This window comes from Festucalex cinctus, chromosome 13 (assembly GCF_051991245.1).
Source record: "Festucalex cinctus isolate MCC-2025b chromosome 13, RoL_Fcin_1.0, whole genome shotgun sequence".
NCBI classification, from domain to species: Eukaryota; Metazoa; Chordata; class Actinopteri; order Syngnathiformes; family Syngnathidae; genus Festucalex; species Festucalex cinctus.
Window position 1 is genome coordinate 21,857,473 of NC_135423.1, and position 20,524 is coordinate 21,877,996.

The 20,524-nt window shown below is 39.3% G+C and overlaps 1 protein-coding gene across 2 annotated transcripts in view; it reads left to right on the forward strand.

The window, feature by feature from the left end:
• Positions 1-6,996: 6,996 nt before the first annotated feature.
• Positions 6,997-20,524, forward strand: part of gjd1b (gap junction protein delta 1b) — a 33,494-nt gene continuing 19,966 nt past the window's right edge. For both annotated transcript variants that reach the window (XR_013288061.1, XM_077542077.1), the window contains exons 1-2: positions 6,997-7,558; positions 7,659-7,881. Coding sequence is in view for 1 of the 2 variants with exons in the window: in XM_077542077.1 (XP_077398203.1) it covers positions 7,811-7,881 (71 nt within the window). In the remaining variant the exon portion in view is untranslated. The remainder of the gene's footprint in view (positions 7,559-7,658; positions 7,882-20,524) is intronic.

Here is a 20,524-nt window from a genome sequence, read left to right on the forward strand (position 1 = left end):
AATTGATTTCCGGCTATCATCTTAAAACCTTAATTGCCTTCAGTGCCCTGCAGAGGTGAATGTGGCGTGAGCACTTTGTCCTTTGGTGCATTGAGTTTCAACAAAGCCTCTTATCCACTAATCTGTGTAAAAATTTCATCTTTTACATTTGAGAGATTCTCGAGGTGCACGCCTTCTCCCAACAGATTTGCCATTGCTTTTCCCATGTAAACTGTACACAGATGCATTCTGTCCCTGCAGGAATTCCATTTAATGCTACAGTTTGTCTCCAAGGAACCAAATCCATGCTAAATGTCCCCACACTTGGTCTTTTTTTTTTAATTTTTTTATTTATTTATTTATTTTTTGGGCCTTTTGTTATAATATTTGCGACGCTATTCTAATATAAGTTTTCTCATAAAAGTTGAGCCAATGCTTGCTAGCTCTTAACAGTGAGCAACACAAGTGCCATGATAAGTTAAAAGAAAACAATTTTGCTTGCTGCACAAATATTGATACTTTGTGAGCACGTTTATTCTTAGCTCTGATCTTAATCTAATGACAGAAACAAGCTATCAGTGATGTAATGTTTGTAGTGGTAAAATTGGAAACATAAAAGGCAGTGTTTCTCAACCGTTGTTTAGTTGGAATACAAAGTCAAATTAATAGAAAATGGGTGAATATGCAGATTAATTTTACCTTCTGCCATAGTGGGAACGTTTTTGTTTTTCGTGTAAGATACTAACATAGATAAGGTTACAAAGATACATTTGCTGTAAAACAAAACTGACAGAGGTTGGGAATAACCACCATTTTGGATCCTATTGATGTTGAAGATAATGCATGCAGGTGAGTATTTCGAAGAACAGAATGTTGCACAACTTGCACTTAATTCGCATGCAGGAGACAAGTCTGTAAATATGGTGAACATCAAACAAAAAGATAAGGAGGCACAACGGGGGCATGTTTTGTCACAGGCCAGGTTTTCGTCATTCCCTTAGAAGAATATGACTGAAAATACAGTATGTAATATACAGTATACAACAAAATGATGGATGGTTTTGAGATCAGAAGTAAATTATATTTTAATGTAGCATTATTCAATTTATTTTAAATAAATGAAGTTTTGGCCATGGAAAAAAAGGGCTGTAGTCTGTAGTTGAACTGTTGCATGACTACATACCATTTTACCACTTCAACAGCCTGGCCTGCCCTATAACTTTAGCGCAGTGGTTCTCAAATGGTACATGAGATTTTAAAATATATTTAATAGGTATATGTAAATATTTCTAATATATATATGTTCATAAAATGAATTTTATATTCAGTAGGCAATTGAATTTTAGTGTCAGCAAACTCAGCATTTCCCCCATACCTGAATGGTTTGTCCCAACTTGTCATGCCACCTATAGAATCACCTGTCAATCACTTGAAAACTTTATTTAAAATTCAGTTCTCTCTTTTTGAGAACAGGGCTTTACTATGATCCCAAAGGATGGCACTTTATGTTGATCCTGTATGTGCACAAATCTTTATAATTCAATTATTTCTTCTTTTTTTCTTTTCTTTAGTTATATCTTTTTATTTCCAAAGAGTTCAAGACCACATAAATACAAATAGAGTTCCAAAGTTTACAAGGATTACACAGCACTGTATTATTTATTTATTTATTTATTTATTCTTCAATCAGAAATGCTTTACGCTGGTTTAGGGGTACTTGGCTGAAAAACAAAAACAAAAACAAAAAAACTCACAGGGGTTACTCACAGAAAAAAAAGTTTGACAACCACTGATTTCAAGCAAGGGAAAACAACTTTTTCTTTTTTAAAACCTGAGAGCTACTTATTGGGTTCTGAATAATGGGAAGGGTTACTACCACGTATACACACTTCTGAAATAAATTCAAAAATTACCTTAATTGGTTCAATAATGTATGTTATGAATAATTCATGAGAATTACTTATGTGAAGACACTGATCACAATGACTTCTCACAACAATTAGGGGACAGCTAAATATGGAAACTGACGTCTATAATCTGTCATATTTACATATAAATGTTCATTTAATATGCACTGTCCCTTTTTAAATAAAAATCAATATGCAACACTTTATTATAATTATTATAAATCTACCAGTGCTCACATTTTCAAACATCCTAGACCCTCACAAAGTCCCATCACTGGTAAGCTATTTTTAGAACAGGCCCGCGAGCTATGAATGTGGACTACGTTGGTGACCAGTGACTTAGAGGAAGGTATAGAATGAGCCATGCCAGTCATTTGGAGATAATGTAAGATATATATTTTTCAATCCGCTTGTAAATTGTGCCCTGAATAACAATGCCCTCATCAATTGTCCTGTCATTTTTATTTTATGACGTGAGTTCTTAAACAGTCTTGTAATATAGGTTTCCACCAGTTTTTGTCATTTTGTTTATCTACTGACCGAGACGCCACATAACTGAAATGCCTTGTCTTGCAGGTGTCTTTAGTGAGAGGGTGGTAAGACTCAGAAAAACAAGTCAGTCTGAAGCTCGCCGAATTAGTATTCATCCTCCTCCTCTGCACACAGTCTCATATGGCTTCTAATTTTGCAGCATCTGTTCCATTTCAGTGTGAAGCAAAGCGTTGCCAACCAATTGATTCTGCCATCCCTACATTCCCCAAACCAGCAAAAGTTAAATAAATAAATAAAGTCATTTATGTTTGCATTTTATATTTTATATTTTTGAAAAGGATGGGAACAAAATTGGGTTATTCTGACCATTTTGTCCAGCATTTCAAATGATTGCTTAGTCGATGAGAAAAAAAAAAAAAAAATCATTTTGGAACTTTAGCTGTGGAAGTCCTCATACCAGTTGTATTTTATTTATTTTATTTATTTAATAAAACTGGTATGAGGACTTTGAAGGTAAAAACAAAAAGTCATTAAATCCAAATGTCAGTGCTGCTGTGCACCTCACAAAGTTGTTTGATCATTAGGGAAATAAGTTTTTTTTTTCTTTCCTCATGCCAGACAGAAGCAGATGGCAGCTAAGTTGTTTGTGTTTTGCTTTCCCTTTTTTGTCTCTCTTTCTTCATGTGGAAGGCACAGTGCTGCCAGATTGTTTTAGGAAAGTGCCTGCCTGTGTTTGTGCATGTGTGTGAGTAGTCATCGTGATTCATTACCAAATAGAATCACCTGCCTCTCACCTCTGGACTGTGTCGGGTTCACAGATGCTGTGCTGGAGTCGGGCACAATGCAGCACATCGGCACGCTCCAGATGTGAGCTCAAGTCAGCTGAGGTCAGGTAGCAATATACATTATATGTCATTTAAAACTTTCTCGCACATTTGCCTAGTAAAAATAATAAAATAAATAATAAAAAAAAGGAAATAAAAAACATGACAATATTCACTCCTTTGCTCCATTTTCGTTTTGATGTGGTGCGTTGATATTGCAAAGGCAAGCTGTTAATTCTATCATGTTTTAGAACTTTTGCACAATTCTTTATTTTTTATTTATTTATTTATTTATTTATTTATTTTTTTAATGAGATTGAAAGTGTATTCCTGTGTATTTCGCTGCCAGAAAAAAGGGGGTTGTCTAAATCACTACAGATCCACAGGATTTCACAAACCGATACACTCGGGACAATCTCTTCTGTGAACTGAAAAATCTGTATTTCTATTAATAGCAATGAATATTATTGGTGTCTTAATTTGGGACTATGTTTATAAATAATTGTGGTGATTATTTATTTTTAGCTAAGTTGCATTCACAGAGTTGTTTTGGTTGCCTGATTTGCCTTTGAGAGTCAGTTTCATGACTAGGGTAATGCAAGTGTTATGCTAACTGTGACTAGGGTCATGTAAGGGTTATGTTTACTGTCATGACTAGGGTCATGCAAGGATTATGTTTGGGTCATTATCATGAGGACAAATGTCTGTTTTGAACTTATGTAACCAGCATCTAGTTTCAACTGGTAAGATGCTATGTGATGTCAGAAGTGATGTGATGTCAGGAATCTTTAATCTCTTTATCTGGTCAACAGCCAATCAGATAATACTATTTCAGACCTGTTACCTACATGTCTAGCCACAGCCAATCAGATCGATTCGTTGTTTATATAAGCCGGTCTGAGAAGTGTGTTTTTGTTTATTACTTCTGTTCCTTCGTGCACCTCCACAGCCCAAGTTAGCTTAGCGTCTCGTGATCCTCGATACATTCTCGTTGTTTCTCGTCGAGTCAAGTTTGTTCTACGCCTCTCGATGTTAGGCAAATAAAGAGTTCAAATCTTATTTGTGTTTCCGCTTTTAGGATCCAACTCCAGAGCATAACAGTGACAATATATTTGACAGAGCTGTACGTATGATTGAAGGCACTACTAAAACACAGCAAACTACAACTATAAGATCAATTAACAAACATTGTTCACAAATTACATTACTACATTACTGAGAGTGACAATCAGTGAGCATCACTACCTTTTTTAATGGCACGTTTGATCTAGTTCGATCATTGTAAATCATTTAAGTGGTTCTCAAACTGTAGGTTGGGGTCTGCAAAATAGTTTGTAATGAATGATCTTGTGTCATTAAGAATAATAATAAATGTGCATACCTACATTTGGGGACAGACACACAAATAATGCAAATATAATGGGCTCCAAGAGCAGGTGAACTGCATTTTGGGTGAATCAGAGACACTTTAAAGGGGAAGTGGAGCCCAAAATTTTCTTTACAATAGGTTCTATGCATCCCCACTAGTCAACACCGCATTCGAATGGTGGTGGCTGCTAGTCATTCAAATGATGGGGAAGCTTTTTTTTTTTCTTTTTTTTTTTTTTTAAATAAATAAATAAATAAATAATGCCCAATCATCACACATTAGTCAAATGTCTGGGCCGGCCCAGTATTTGACAAACCCTCAGAGACGCTGAGCGCCCGATGGGCGGGAAAAAGCTCAGCATTTATCCAATGACAGTCCAGTTTTGAGCAGTGGAACAACCTACTCTACGAAGCAGCATCCGACTGTGTATATAAATAAATCAAAGTGCCGTGGAACTGCAGGGATGAATTACAAGTCGTGCTGTGTCAGTGATTTGTGATAAGTAGCTGATTCTGAACAAACGTACATGGGGTATATGCCACAGAGGAGGCGGGACTTACAACTTCCGGATTTCACACATCAGCTTTGTTTCCGGTTCCTGTTTGCCACGTGTGGGCCGTGTCCCAGTACTTGCGCTTCCGCCTTTGTGCCCCTAGGGTGCACGTTACTGTCGACTAGTGCGACTGTGTAGTGTGTCTGTCTCAGTTGTCCGAAACATTTCAGAGGGCGTGAGCGTGCGGTTGGGGGGGCGCAGGGGTGGGGGTACGAGTGTTGGAACACTGCTAGCAGTGGCCGGAAATGGCGCTGATGTGTGAAACCCGGAAGTCGGTGGCACCTACCCCATTGTACACACAGCAGTGCTTATGCTGCATTCAAGGATGGTCGGAAGTCTGACTTTTCCGAGTTCAAACCAGGAAGTGTGTACGGGAACGCTCCCTTAACTCGGAAATTCCACTTGCGAAGTCAGAAGAAAAAAAGGACCCCAACTTCACCGGCGGACTACAATGTGACGTCACTCTGAATGGAAAAACACAATTTACTTGAGTATAAAACTACATAAGCTTCTTCATTCATAAATATTCAACATAAATCCATGTAACGCAACATACGTCACAGTATTGCCGCTATTTCCCTGCAATAAATTATACGGTCAATTACTTAACTATATGGAATGCTTATGAAATAAGATTAAAAGAATAAATTAAGCAGAATTGCAAAAAGTTAAATTTTCTAGAGGTCAAAATGACATTTGAGGACCAAAATAAAAAAATAAAAAAAAATAAAATAAATTTATCACTATCCGCCATTTTGGTTCTTTACGTCCGCCTCGAACGCTTTCAGATCGGAATTGGGACAAAAGAACTCTGATATATCTGACTTCCGACCATCCTCGAATGCAGCATTATTTCCTTACTTTATTTTTTCAATGGGAGGGGCATTTAGGGGAAGCTGATGTTCTCTTGCAGACTTAGATCAATCACCACTGCATTCAAATGATTGTTGCGTTTGTGGAACATGAATTACAGCAAAAATGATGACCAATCACAGCTTGTGAATGTCACATGGCTAAATACAGAAAACAGGTGAGCAGTGATTGGTCGTTATCCGAGCCCAAAGCAACTGTGATGACAAAGTGGCAAAATGGCCACCCCCTAAGATGGATAAAAAAAAACGGTGGGAAATTTTTGGCTTGACTTCTACTTTAAAATGGTGGCAGGTGTGTGGAGGATTTCATTTAACGAGTTTGAATGAGAGTGTGCAAGTAGATTTTTTTTTTTTTTAATGATTTATCATGGTCTCATTTTTTTTATATATATCACGAAACAAAAAGGCATCTGAACAAGGTTTTTTATTTAGACAGTTTACATCCACTCTATGTTGTACATTTCTTTACATTATAAATTTATTATTTTATCTGTATTATATTTTTAGCCTTTATTAGCAAGCAAAATGTCTTTCTTATGTTAAACAATAGAGTATGAACACTTGAGCTCCATCCGAACATCCTCATTGTAAAATCCTCTAAATCTTAATGAGTGCTAATTCCAGTCAGCCAGTCAGTCAGTTACTCACTCACTCATTCCAACACATTTTATCTCAGTCACACACTTCCCCCTGAGCCTGCTCACTATCCTTGCATAGCCTCGATGTGCTCTGGAAGTGAGTAAACAGCGAGCGTTGTCTTTGCAGAGAAGCAACGATGCATGACAGCATGAGGGAAGGTGATGAGAAGAGGCACGAAGCAAAAAAAAAAAAAGATTGTGATGAGGAGTGTGTTATTGGAAAACGAGGTGGTGTAGCACTATGAGTGTATAAATATATATACTGTATGTGTGTGAGCGAGGGGGTGCTTGGGGGATAAATACGGTGATGAAGCGCGAGCGAGAGGAGGGGGGAGGAGCGGAGAGATGAATCCTTTCTGTAATCCTCTAGACTCACGCTCGGTCTGGCTGCCTACTAGCTCTGAGAGCAAGAGAGCGAGCGAGAGCGAAAGCGAGTCAGGTGGACGGTGCAAACAGAGGAACCAAGTGAGAAGGAGATGAGGTGAGGGGAGGAAATGAGTTGCCTCTTGATACGGGAAAGAGAGCGTGAGAGGCAGTGAGGTGGAGGAGGAGAAGAGGAAACCACCAAAGGACTCTCGCACGACTTCAGAAGCAGTGGTGGAGGAAGGCAGCAGGGTGATGCTTCTCTTCAACACTGCTTGAGCCACAACCAGGAGAGGAGGAAGGGCTTACTCCAGCTTGGCTAAGAAGAGAAGAAAATGAAGAGGATGGGAGGGAGATGCATCTGTCTTTTAATTCAGGCTCACTTGAGCATATGGACATGACCCCGGTTTGGTGTGCTCACTGAGTGTATGTGATTGAGAGATGGACGCACACTGGCACTAATTCTTGAAAATCATCTGGAGACCAGCACTGGTTTGAGTGCGTGACTGGACGCAAACAGGTGCGCTCGCGGGAAACTGTGAAGATCCTCATGGGAGGGCGGTAAGGATGAATTGAATTCAACTGATTTTTTTTTTTATTAGAGTACATTCCAAACGCTTCGATCGAGATGTTCTGTGAATGAGTTCCTCTGCTTTTTCAGGTTCACCATAGCACATTAAGCTGAGCTGTCTCACCTTCACCCTCAAGTAGATTTGAAGAAGAGACCTGAACACCAACCCCGGTGTCTTATTGAAAAGCTTGGTGGTCAGCCTTATCACCCCTTTCCCCAGTGGATGCCTCTAAACCGCCACCATGGGAGAATGGACCATCCTCGAGCGCCTCTTGGAGGCGGCCGTGCAGCAGCACTCGACTATGATAGGAAGGTGAGTTTGCATGGATTCGTATCAGCACATTAGGCATGACCAGACGCTCCGTTTTAATCGGGACAGTCCTGTTTCCACAGGGACAGTCACAAATTAAAGGGGGACAGTCGCATTTAAATGGTACAGTCCCGGTTTTGAACCTTGTGTCCCAAGTCACAGCAGATTTTTGAGAGTTTTGTCCCACTTTTACAAAGGTCCCGTCTCGGCGTCCCGATTTTGTTTGTCCCGTATGCAAGCCAATTGTTTGAGCCATTTGTATGTCAATCACACATGCTGAGTGCTTTGATTTGTTTATCACTGTTGAACTATCAAGATAGCATTTAGCATTAGCTAATGTAATAATACAACCACCACTCACCAGACTAATGATTACATTTGTTGTCCTGCTTTATAATTTTCAAAATCTAGTCACCCTATGTTAAGAACAAGTGACTTCACGCATCCTCACAAGAGCTCCTCATCCTTCGTGTGTAGCGTGATAAATTTGCGAGCGTACTTGTTGCATGTCCTGAGCAGGAATCCCATCCTGCTTCCCGTTAAGTGATTGCTGGTCCAGAGGGGCTGTTGGCAGAGCCAGGGGGGGCTTTAGCTTCTTTAATCCCCCTGAGTGACATGATGGAAGATTTAGGCAAACAGGAGAGACACTATTAGCCCACGCAGAGGCTTTGGCTATCGCTGTTAGCCGGGCAGTGTGAGGACATCTCGCCTTTAGAGTCCACTGGCTTCATTCACGTTCTCCGCTGTTGTCATACTCCAGCGCCTCGCCTTCTCTTTACACGTGCACACACAGTCGTCCCCCTTTCCCAGCCACACTATTATGTCATTCCTAAATATAAATAAAAACGAGTCACTTGAATAAGGTCATGGAGGATATGATTTATGTATTCGTCTACATGCCGCGATGTCTTGTACTTTACTTTGAATAAGTCGTTCTTGTAGGCCGCAGCAGGGGAAATTATTTATGAGTGCTTTATCCCCACAGGCACATTAGCTCACTAGTCAGTATAAAACACTATATTACAACTAGACTTCGGGTTTTCTTGGGACATGTTAAAAAATAAAAAATAAAAAAAATAAAAATAAAAAAGGTTCTGCATGCATTCATTATTAGCCTGTATGAATTAGCAGTATTAGCAGTTTAAATGAGCCTCCCTTCCCGAAAGCAACCTGACTCACTGTGTTTAGCGCAAAGCTTGAATTATTGAGTGAATACATGTGAGGTGTTTTATGAAGTAAACGATGTGTAGAAGATGAGTGTTCTTCTCATGAGTGTAAAAGGTTCTTGAGCCTATTCATGAAACAGAAAAATACACTGAGCTCATGTTACTTGTACATTCAATGGATTAGACTGATACATCAGTCATGCTTTTTTGCACTTTGATATTATTATTTCGCTTAGTCAGTGAATGTCAAATATAACGGTAGGGATGTGAGGATCACACGATAGTATAAATATAAGGCAATATTAAAATTGCGACTATCGTCGTCGCCGTGTTACAAAAGCCAAGTTATTTTCCATTTGTGCAGTTCCCGCACCCTCTGGTGGTTAGTTTGTGTAGTCTAATTTTAATTAGGCACGTTTTGGCCACCTACGTTTTAAGACCCATGCTAATCTCCAGATGAAGGCAAATGCAACACGTTTGAGTTCCTCTACAAATTGACTCGATTGACAATGCATTAGCAAATGCCTCAATATTACACACTATTAGTGATTATAGGTTATTTATGTACAGTACATTAAGGTTTATATTACCTGCACTCTGCGATTGGCTGGCAACCAGTTCAGGGTGTACTCCGCCTACTGCCCTAAGCCAGCTGAGATAGGCTCCAGCACCCCCCGCGACCCTTGTGAGGAATAAGCGGTCAAGAAAATGGATGGATTACCTGCACTATTTAAACAATATTTATAATATGACTTCAGCTAACTTGGATTGTCTCGAGAAGACATTTATGTGAAGTTGCTCATGTGTGTTTGTATTTGTATTTTTTGTTCTACAGTAACCACACCCACACACATCCACACAAGCAATTCAAATAGCCCAAACAGAGAACCTGGACTTTGTCACCTGAATAAAACCGAACATACTGTGGTGGTTATCACTCCCAGAAATCGTAACAGCTGATATTTTTTCAACATCTCCGTCAAAAACCAGTACTTTTTGCCGGCTTCAGGCGAACACAGCATTGTGAACTACATAACCCATGATACTTTGCACCGTTGAGCCAATAGGAGAGCATGCCAATAAAAATGATTGGCCAAGCCTATTTCTTTCTGCTGTTATTATGTGCAAAAAAGCAATATTCTGCTGTTTTTTTTGTTTGTTTGTTTTTTGTCAATGCAAGTTTGTTTGTTTGTTTGTTTTTAAACAATATTGGGAGTTTTCATGCTCTATTGTGAGTTTATTTTATTATTATTATTATTATTATTATTATTATTATTATTATTATTATTATTATTATTATTTTTACATTGCCCCACAATATAATAATTATTGTATGGTGAGGTTTGGACATTATTACATCTATAGTCAACAGATTGGTTGGATTTTGTATTTATTTTTTCTCTTGGAATCAACGCTGCAGGCGCCCTCTGAGACTGATATGGAAAAGAGATTGAAATGAGTTGTTGAACAGTGAAACCACAAAGTCAAATTGAGAAGAAACTCGAGGAAAGTTGAGAAGCAAGAGAGAGTGACGAGTTGCAACGTGTGTAAAAGAAGGCGAGTACAGGCGATGGAGAAATAGGAAAGGTGAATGCAAAGTGAGTGAAGAAGCGCTCTTCTTCACAGACGAGCACGCAGGCACATGGCTAATGTCTGCGGGGCGCTGGGAAGAAGCCAAGAGGACTGTCTCGTCACGAGATGGTGCTGTGTCGTGACCTCAGCGGGGCGCCCAGGATAACCAGAGGCAAAAATCCTCCCATAATCTGTTGCGGTTTATTTTTGTTGCCCACACATTTGCGATGTTACGATGACAAGTGTGTAAGAGTAGAACTTTAAATATCAAATAGTGACATCATGAAATAGCCGCATAGTCACAGCAATTATTTTACCTTTGGATGACTGTTGTTTATTCATTTTGTTGAATACAGTGGTCTAAGAGGTATGCAACCTCCGGCTCTGGAGCCACATGCGGCTCTTTAGTCCTGCTCCTGTGGCTCCATGTGAAAAAAAAAAAAAATAATAAATAAATAAATAAAAGGTAGAAATTAATATTTTCTTACATAGTTATTGTATTTTTTTTTTAGATACAATATTATTTAAATGAACTGTGTAAGAAGGAATTGCCTCAGATATTGTATTTTTTTTAGATAATATATTTAAATGAATGAATGATTTATATAAAAAATTAATAATTAAATATTTTTAAAAATGACAGTCCATATTTTTAAGTTTTCAGAAGAGATAAAAGGTAAATGGAAAAAACTTTTAAAAATGACGTAAAAAAAAAAATAATTAAATGACTATTAAATGTCAAAAGAGGAATAGTAGAAACTTCCATGAAATTGCCAAAAATGTCAGAGAATTTGATTTAAGAAATAAAAGGCAGAAAAGTATTCCTAAAAAAAAAAAGTCAGAAAATAAAAAAAAAAGGCTGAAAATAAATTTGTTCTAAAATACAACTAGAAAATGTCCCAAAACAAAGGAAGAAATCCCAAAAATGACCATAAAATCCCACAAAATTGACCCCCCCGCCACCCACCCCCCCAAAAGTTTTTTTTGTTATTTATTTAGCCTAAAATGTCTCTTTTGACAGCAAAGGTTGCCGACCCCTGGTCTAATAGATCAGTACAACTGAATGGAAATGAATCAGGAATAATTTTCAGAATAGATGTTGAGAATGAACAAATTTATTGCTCTCTGGGGCCAGCATGCCACATTTGTGCCATGAGATGACGAGTCACTTAATAGGAGGAAATTGCCGAACTAGCGTGTATGTGTGTGACTTCATCTCGTTGTGTAAAACATGAGTTTCAATGCATTTATGTAATATGAAATGGCTTTCTGTTCAGGGGTTTCTGTGTGAGAGAGGGAGGGAGTGCTTGTGTATTCACCTGTTCCCCATGATGATTTATTTCTGCCATTACTGGCTGCGGTCCAGGTGTAAATCGACTTCCACGTGACAAACTGTCAGAGTGCGTTCCCATCGCTACACGGAGCCGTTGAGGATAAGCTTTCTCTACCTAAGCGCTTGTCAACACATCACTCATGATGTCTCTGTAGTGCACCCACTGGTCCCAGCCTCATTTGTCAGAGGCTATTCGTCATTGTAGCAGCGCTAACTATACAAAAATGTCCTCCCACTCAGCAGATATTGATCTTCGGTAATGGCATAGGAAATGGTACTTGATAGAAGGTGGGCCTCTTAATGAAATAGTCTTTGGGTTTGTCCGTTTGCATTAAAAATGTACTCATGGGTCACTGCAAATGGAATGCTAAGTGAATAATTAAAGCTTTAAGCCGCTCAAGGAAGTTAAAGCCATAAAATAAGACATCAGTACTTCACAGAGCAGGAATTACATGTGCTCTCATACCTTGTGCGATTTTATTCATTAATAGTATTTGTGAAAGCTATCCCTTGATTTACTATTAATTAGATCACCTGACGTATTTATACAAAAAACATTTTATTTCAATTTCGGAACAAAATCAAATTGGAAATTCGGTTTTGGTTTGACAAACCTAATCCAATCGTTACATTCGAAAATCATCCCACCGTCTATTATGAGAGATATACACAGGATATGAATCAGTTTCATGTTGCTGACAATTTGTTGTTTCTTTCAACTGAATTAACGTGGACAGTTTGGACATCTCGGTTTTAGTCCCGGTAAAAAAATTTTGAGTCTTGAGTCCTGAATCCTGACAGATTACGCAAACTCCATTGTTTTGTCCCGATTTTACGGAGGTCCCGCTCCGGCGTCCCACATTTTTTGCCAGGTGTATGTCAATCACACATTTGTCATAGGAAATTTGATGATAAATTCATTAAAAGGGAATTCATTCCTTCCAATTTACTTTTTCATTCCACTTACGATCTCATTCTGAGAGCATCTACTCGTTAGCAGGTGTGTTTTAATCAAACTGGCAGCTACTTCCTGCTTTCATGTCTAATACTGCATTAATATATTTCTTATTTCATAAGCATTCCATACAGTTAAGTAGCTCACCGTATAATTTCATGCAGGGAGATAGCGGCATACTGTCACATATGTTGTTTTATGTTGAAGTTATGGTGAATCACCCCCCCCCCCCAATTTAGCAAGTGGGATTTCCGAGTTCAAGGGGCATTCCCGTACACACTTCCTGGTTTGAAGTCAGGAAAATCCGACTTCCCACCTTCCTCGAATGCAGCATAAGAATCATGTTAAATGCAATGTAGTTCTACTTTCCTAATACTGCGGCCATCGATGTTGGACTCAACGAAAGCTAAGCTTTCTAGTGGCATATTTTGTAGCAATGCGGGGCCGGTGCGAGGTAAAGAGCAGAGCTAGTTTCCAATAGCTGCCGGTGTTGTGCCGCAAACTGCACCACAGCCTCCTTAAATGTCATTCGAGTTTCCCCTTGATTAATTACGCAAATAAACAAACAAAAACGACGTATGAGGAGGCGGGGGTGCAATTTGCGGCACAACACCTTGACAGAGCAAAAAAAGGTTAGATATTCGTGATTGTATTGCCTGGTTTAGCACTGTTGAACTGTCAACCAATTTAACATTTAGCATTAGCTCAAGCAATAACACAAGAAGGCAAGATTTTGAAGTATAAATACATTTTTCCTGTGACAATTTTTAAGTCCTAAGTGAGGTTTAGGAGACAAGGTGGAAACATGAAAAGGAGACGTTGATGACAACGATCTGTTTGTGTCTTTTTTGTTTGTGTCTTTTTTTGGTACTTCTGTTCAGGTGATGAAGAGTGCGTCTGTTCTTTCTTACATAAGTTGCTTTTTTTTAATCATGACATAGACTGACCCCGCTCTGCATACTGCACGTCTGCATGAGTGAATCAAACGGGCTTCATCACTCAGGTATAATCGTCCATCTAGGAACACATGCGTGTACTTGTGCGTGCGTGTTTGTGTCACATGTTTCAGCAAGACTGCGCTACACCAACCTAAAAGCAATATTAATCAGTGAGCGGTATTTACATGTGCCTCTGAGTGTGTTTGTTGACGGGCACGGCTCTGTCATCACATGACCTTTCGATCATTACATGCTTTTGTTTAGCAAATCCCCCTGAAACACTCACAACCCCCATGGAGGTGATGGATGATTATGTTTGTATGGTAGGAAGCTGATCTGGCAAACGTGAGCACAGAAGGGGGGGGGGAAGGAAAAGAGAGGCACGAAACCAGAACTATTCTGCGTCATTGTTTTGCTTGTGTCCAATTCCCGTGAGTGACTGTTAAAAAAAATAAAATAAATACAAATAAAAAAGAGACTTATAGCAGGCCAAGTGAGACTTTCGCCTTTCATTCATCTCATCCTTGACTGTTTCTGCTTTCACACTTCCTCCATCCATATGTAATCACCCCTGGGGAGCCGCGGGCTGTAATGTCACTGCCTTTACTGCAAGGCTGTAAGAGGCTGGTTATGAAAATGACCTTACATGCTCCACAGGGAGATTATGAATCACCAATGGGAGGCATTTGTACTGTAGCGATGTGTGCCCTACTGCATCGGACTTCCATCGTCCACCTATTAGCAAGTGTCAAAATAGTATTTCAAATATAAGTGGTCATTCTTGCGAGTGATGATGGGTAGAGTGATTTAATTATCATAGTTGTGCTGAAAGAAACTGAAAATGGACTGTGCTTTTTTAAATATTTTGCTGGCAGCCTTTAATAAAGCGCTGATGTACCAAAACAACCTTAAATATGGAAGTGTGCAAATTTCTAGCTAAGGTTGTAAAAGAAAGTTCCCCCCTTATCTTCTCTATCTTATTCATACTGTCTTAAATATTCTCAAGTCCTCATAAGGTTCACTTGCTAACATGAATGCCAAATTAATCAATGCAGCTCCCACTCTGTGTACGTAAGAAACCAATGTATCAGATTGTAGTTTTCATAGAAGGGATGAAAAGACCCAAACAGATAAACAGTGTTTGTATGTGGATAGAAGAGAATAGATGAACCAATAAAGGCAAAAGCAGGTGGTCAAAGTTCACTTTCAAGGTGACGCTTTCTCCTTGACGGTGATTCAGCAAGGCTTACAGGTTTAGCATTAGCACCTTGTAGGTGATTGTTCAAGTAATACACGAATGTAGTGTGCTGACGGTTGGGCGTAAATAAATACTTGATGACATCACATTGAGAAACATTTTAAGCTGTCTTACCGATTCGCTGTGGCGACCCCTGAAGGGAAAAGCCGAAAGAAGAAGAAGTTTTAAATGGCTTACCTTAATTAGAATCCTGTGTCGCATTGTGGCTGTCATGTTTTGGGTTGTTTTTTGGTTTGGGTTTTTGTGTTCTTGTTTGCTTTTGGTTCTATTGTGGTTTGTTTTGTGAACTTGTCCACATGTGCTTGTCTACTCTCCCTCTTGTGTCAGCCACTCAGTGTCCCCAGCCATGTGCATCTTGTCCAGGTGTCCCTTGGTGTGTAATTAGTTGGCGTGTATTTACCCTGCCTTCACGTGCTATGGGAAAGATGGACCTTACTACTCGGATACTCCTACTTACAACTGAGTTCTGTTCATGTGCTTTTGTTGTTGTAGCAATAAAGTACACAGGATACTACCGAGGTAGTACAGCTGACCTCGTCTTTGCTCGTAAAACCGAACAGGTATGACAAATATTGAGTTGTAAAGGACAGGATATTGAATTGTGTCTGTTCCGTAATTGTGTAAAATCTAAAACAACTTGCTAGCGAACGACCACGCCCTTATAAGTGTTAAAATTTCTTGCCAATCACGAATCCAGCGGCACTTTCCGCCATGTTGAAACTTGAAAAGTTCTCTCAGCACGGAAACTCGGGTATCAAAATAAATTCCCAGTTGTCCAGTGGAAAATGGAACATGAGGGGGTCGTTCACATGCAATTTTCTACTTGAAATGAGGTATTTACCATAATTTGGATACCACATGAAGGCAGCATTAGTTTCCTGTTTTTGGTTCAGTTGTTGTTTGTCTTTTGTTGTCTGTCGATGTCAAGCTATATAGTTAGTTATCCCATGTCTTGCCATGTTGGATTTTTGAACCTTGTTGTTTTTGTTTCTACTGCCACTTCTTTTCTAGACTACCCATTTTTGTTGACTAAAGTAAAAGACCTTTTTTGGAACTTCACCGCTGCCTCCTCATCTCTGCTTTCCTGCGCCTGGGTCCTCAATCTCGCCTCAAACCTTGACACTGGCCAATCGTAGAATCCCTAGAATCTGTAAATAGATATATATATATATTTGCGGTGAATGCCACATGGTAATGGAGTTACATCATGAGTTTCTGATTAAAAATGTCAGATTAAAAAATCAGTATAAATGTGTTGACTAGTTTAAAATTATTTCATCAGCATCATTTGGCGGGGCAGTTATTGCCCACAGACCGTTAGCTGCCAACCATCATTTTAATGTACATAGTAGTAGTACATGCCTATTCCAGGTTGAAGCTTAATTCATCATTCTATACCATAGGTGTCACATTCAACACAGCTGATTCAAGCTCATCAGCAAGCTCTGCAGGAGCTTGATAATTATCCTAATCATTGAATCAGGTGCGTTGGAGTAGAGAAACCTCGAAAACATGCAGGACTCAGGCCCTCGAGGACCAGATCTTGACACATGCGCTATGCTTGTATGCCAAACTTCAGATATAACTGCTCCTCTGCACATCTTACCGCATCAGTCATTTGTGCATACTCCCTTATGCTGCCCTATTATAACAGCAACTCTCACGCTCATGCCTTGAATAATTTTTGCTTAACCTCACTCTGCTCAACTCCCATCAATGGCCATGTCTTCACACTGGAGTCTCTAATGAACAAGGATTTATTTGGGCTATTACAACACTGAACACATTGGACTGTAAGGACTCTATTTTGATTTTTGTGCTAGGTCAAGTCTTTTTCTCATACATGCCCACTGTGCACCAGACAATTTGGTGACTGACAGTAAACTAATGTTTAGACCAGGTAAAAGCAGGTCTAAGTGGCGGCGCAGGTGGTGTAATTCTAAATTACAAAAAGGTGTAAAGGATTTGATCAAGGTGCAGGTAGACAGATACTATCCCCCGCAGATGTGTGTCGTGGGTCGTCGTGCATCAAGCCCTCTGAATCATTGTAGAAATCAAGTAATTGAACACATCATCATCTATGTTGTTTTTTTTTTAAATCATCACTCTGGTCACGGCACAGCTGGGTGAGGGTGTGGGGTTGTCACACACTGACGCACGTTTGGGTGCCCACTTCACCGCGACCATAAGTGGTGATCTTCTTGTAGTTCCACATGAACATACTTTTCGCATCCATCTTCTGCTTAGATTACAGTGAGTACAGTTGTGCTTCCACCAGGTCTCTTGTGCTGAATTTAAAGTGAATGAGAGGAGCCACTGCTATTGGCCGGGTAGCAAGTTGGCCTGTCATTCTCGCTCCTCCATTCGTAAGAATTGCAAACTATTTTTCATATAAATCATACTTGAAAAAATACTTTAAAAAAGATTCATCTTTAAAACCCTCGTGCCTTGAAACCAGTGGTACCCCCCTCGCAATTATTATAGCCAAATATGTAATGCTACTTTGAGGTGTGATAACTAAGTCAATTTTTAATATTTTTTTTATTTCAACCACTCAAAATGTTCATTGGCATCAGAACTATCCATACATATGAAGTTTTTTTTTTTTTTTTTTAATGTATTCCCCCCTCTTAGGACAATACAAGCCCAAAGAATGGACTATGAAGAAAACGAACTGTGCTGTATACATGTATAAAAAATAAATAAAAAATTAATACTTCATATGACATAATTAGAGCTTCGAATAAGGCAATAAGTTATAACAACAATTTTTTCAATGCATGCCAAATTTTTTGACAATGGCAATTTAACTCAGAACACCCCCCTCGCAATTATTATAGCCAAATATGTAATGCTACTTTGAGGTGTGATAACTAAGTCAATTTTTAATATTTGTTTTATTCCAACCACTCAAAATGTTCATTGGCATCAGAACTATCCATACATATGAAGTTTTTTTTTTTTTTTTATGTATTCCCCCCTCTTAGGACAATACAAGCCCAAAGAATGGACTATGAAGAAAACGAACTGTGCTGTATACATGTATAAAAAATAAATACAAAATTAATACTTCATATGACATAATTAGAGCTTCGAATAAGGCAATAAGTTATAACAACAATTTTTTCAATGCATGCCAAATTTTTTGACAATGGCAATTTAACTCAGAACACCCCCCTCGCAATTATTATAGCCAAATATGTAATGCTACTTTGAGGTGTGATAACTAAGTCAATTTTTAATGTTTTTTTTTTATTCCAACCACTCAAAATATTCATTGGCATCAGAACTATCCATACATATGAAGTTTTTTTTTTTTTTTATGTATTCCCCCCTCTTAGGACAATACAAGCCCAAAGAATGGACTATGAAGAAAACTAACTGTGCTGTATACATGTATAAAAAATACATAAAAAATTAATATTTCATATGACATAATTAGAGCTTTGAATAAGGCAATAAGTTATAACAACAATTTCTTCAATGCATGTCAAATTTTTTGACAATGGCAATTTAACTCATAAAAACCTCCTCGCGATTATTTTAGCCAAATCAGTAATTCTACTTTGAGGTGTGATAACTAAGTCATTTTTTAATATTTTTTTTCTTTCAACCACCCAAAATGTTCATTGGCATCAGAACTACCGTTGGGAAGCTGCACGTCCCCCGCGGCTTTCAGGGACGTGCTCATATGTTCGTTTATGTTTATTTTGTAGAAGTACTTACTTGCCAACTTGCATTTGCAGCTTTTTGTGTCTCCGATCGCCGTTCTTTTACTTAGATCCAGGAAGCTCATGCCTCTTGCACGTTAGCCAAATGTGTTGTGAATACAAACTAGCCGAATAAAAATCGAAGCTTAGCACTTTCACACGTAGAAATGCAACGGCCAGATAAGATAACCGACGAGGAATTCATCTCGACAACCGTTACATGTTACACTTCATAAGTTTCATAAGTTGTTTTGTCTTATCCCTTCTGCTTATTGTTTTCACCGATCCATGCTCCTTGCCATGTTTTGAAGAATGCACGAAGGGAAATACGTCACCTCCACGTTGGACGCACGTTTGGCCACAATGGCACGCCTCCCCCCTGCAGGCGCTCCGGAGCAAATAGCAATGGTCGACTGAAGTTCAAAATGGATGATCGAACTGCGCATGCGTGTGGAATATGCACGCTATCAATTCTAAAGTTCTAAAGTGAAGAAAGAGAAAAAAATATAAATAACAGCCTTCACACACTGAGGAAAACCGCTGTATTGCAACGACGCCCCCCTCTAACAGTGGCTCATTTTGGGGACACAACAACGACCAACAGCATTGCCATTCGACCCCTCCCACTAGGGAACGTGCCTCCCACGTCCATGCAGACAAACAAACAACATATCCCAACACGAAACATAAGTCAATAGCTCGCAATACCTTTTTTTGCACAAAAATATAGGTGGCGCGCATGTACGCGCATCCACGAACACGCACGCGCGCCCACTAACGTGCACGCGCGCCCACTAACGTGCACGCGCATCCACTAACATCCTGTCGAATGCACAATCAGTAAAAAGCACGAAGAAATAAGTCTGTGTGGAATATGGCGTGCTGGAAACAGTGCGGTGTTTGCAAGGAAAATCCTTAATTGGCCTCTACCGCCACCTGGTGGATTTGGGGTGCGAAATCTTTCTCATGGCCATGGCACCGTCGAGGAATGTCCATAGAAGGATTTCATGCAGAAATCACGGAAATTGCAATAAAATACATGCAGTGTCCAATCGGTCCAAAAATGTCACTTATAATGTACATTAATGTTACGCGGTTGGCTAACGTATCTTCCAGGGATATAAAATGAGTAATCTCCCTCATGCAATGGCTAAGAAATGTCGGCACACTCGCATTTTGACGGTCCCCCAGTTTTCCAAAGCCGTGGCTCATTTTTTTTTGTTTTTTTTTTTGTTTTTTGTGTTTTCCCCCAGCACAATCAACTCCCAATTTACATATTTGGTAACACAATGGCACGAGGGTTAAAAACAATTATAGTAAACCAAATATTAATAATACATAAAAATCTATGTCATCAATGACTCACCATTTTAGCTGAAGTTTTCAACACAAACTGTCACACAAGTGGAGAAAGATGCTAGCCTATCACATGCTACCTCAAAATGGATCACGTTAACACATTTTGGCAGTGTTATATGTGGAGAGAGTGGCTGTGGGGAGATGGACCCAAAGGCGGAGAAACCAGACAGGGAGAAGAATAACTTTATTGATTGAATAAAGGACTGGATGGAATGTGAGAAGACTTGACATGATGACTGGACTGAATTGGAACACTCTGGGCAAGACGTGGACAGACTTCGCAGGACTGACTTGGCAGAACATGGACAGACTTGAGATGACGTGGACAGACGTGGCAGGACGTGAAGAGACATGG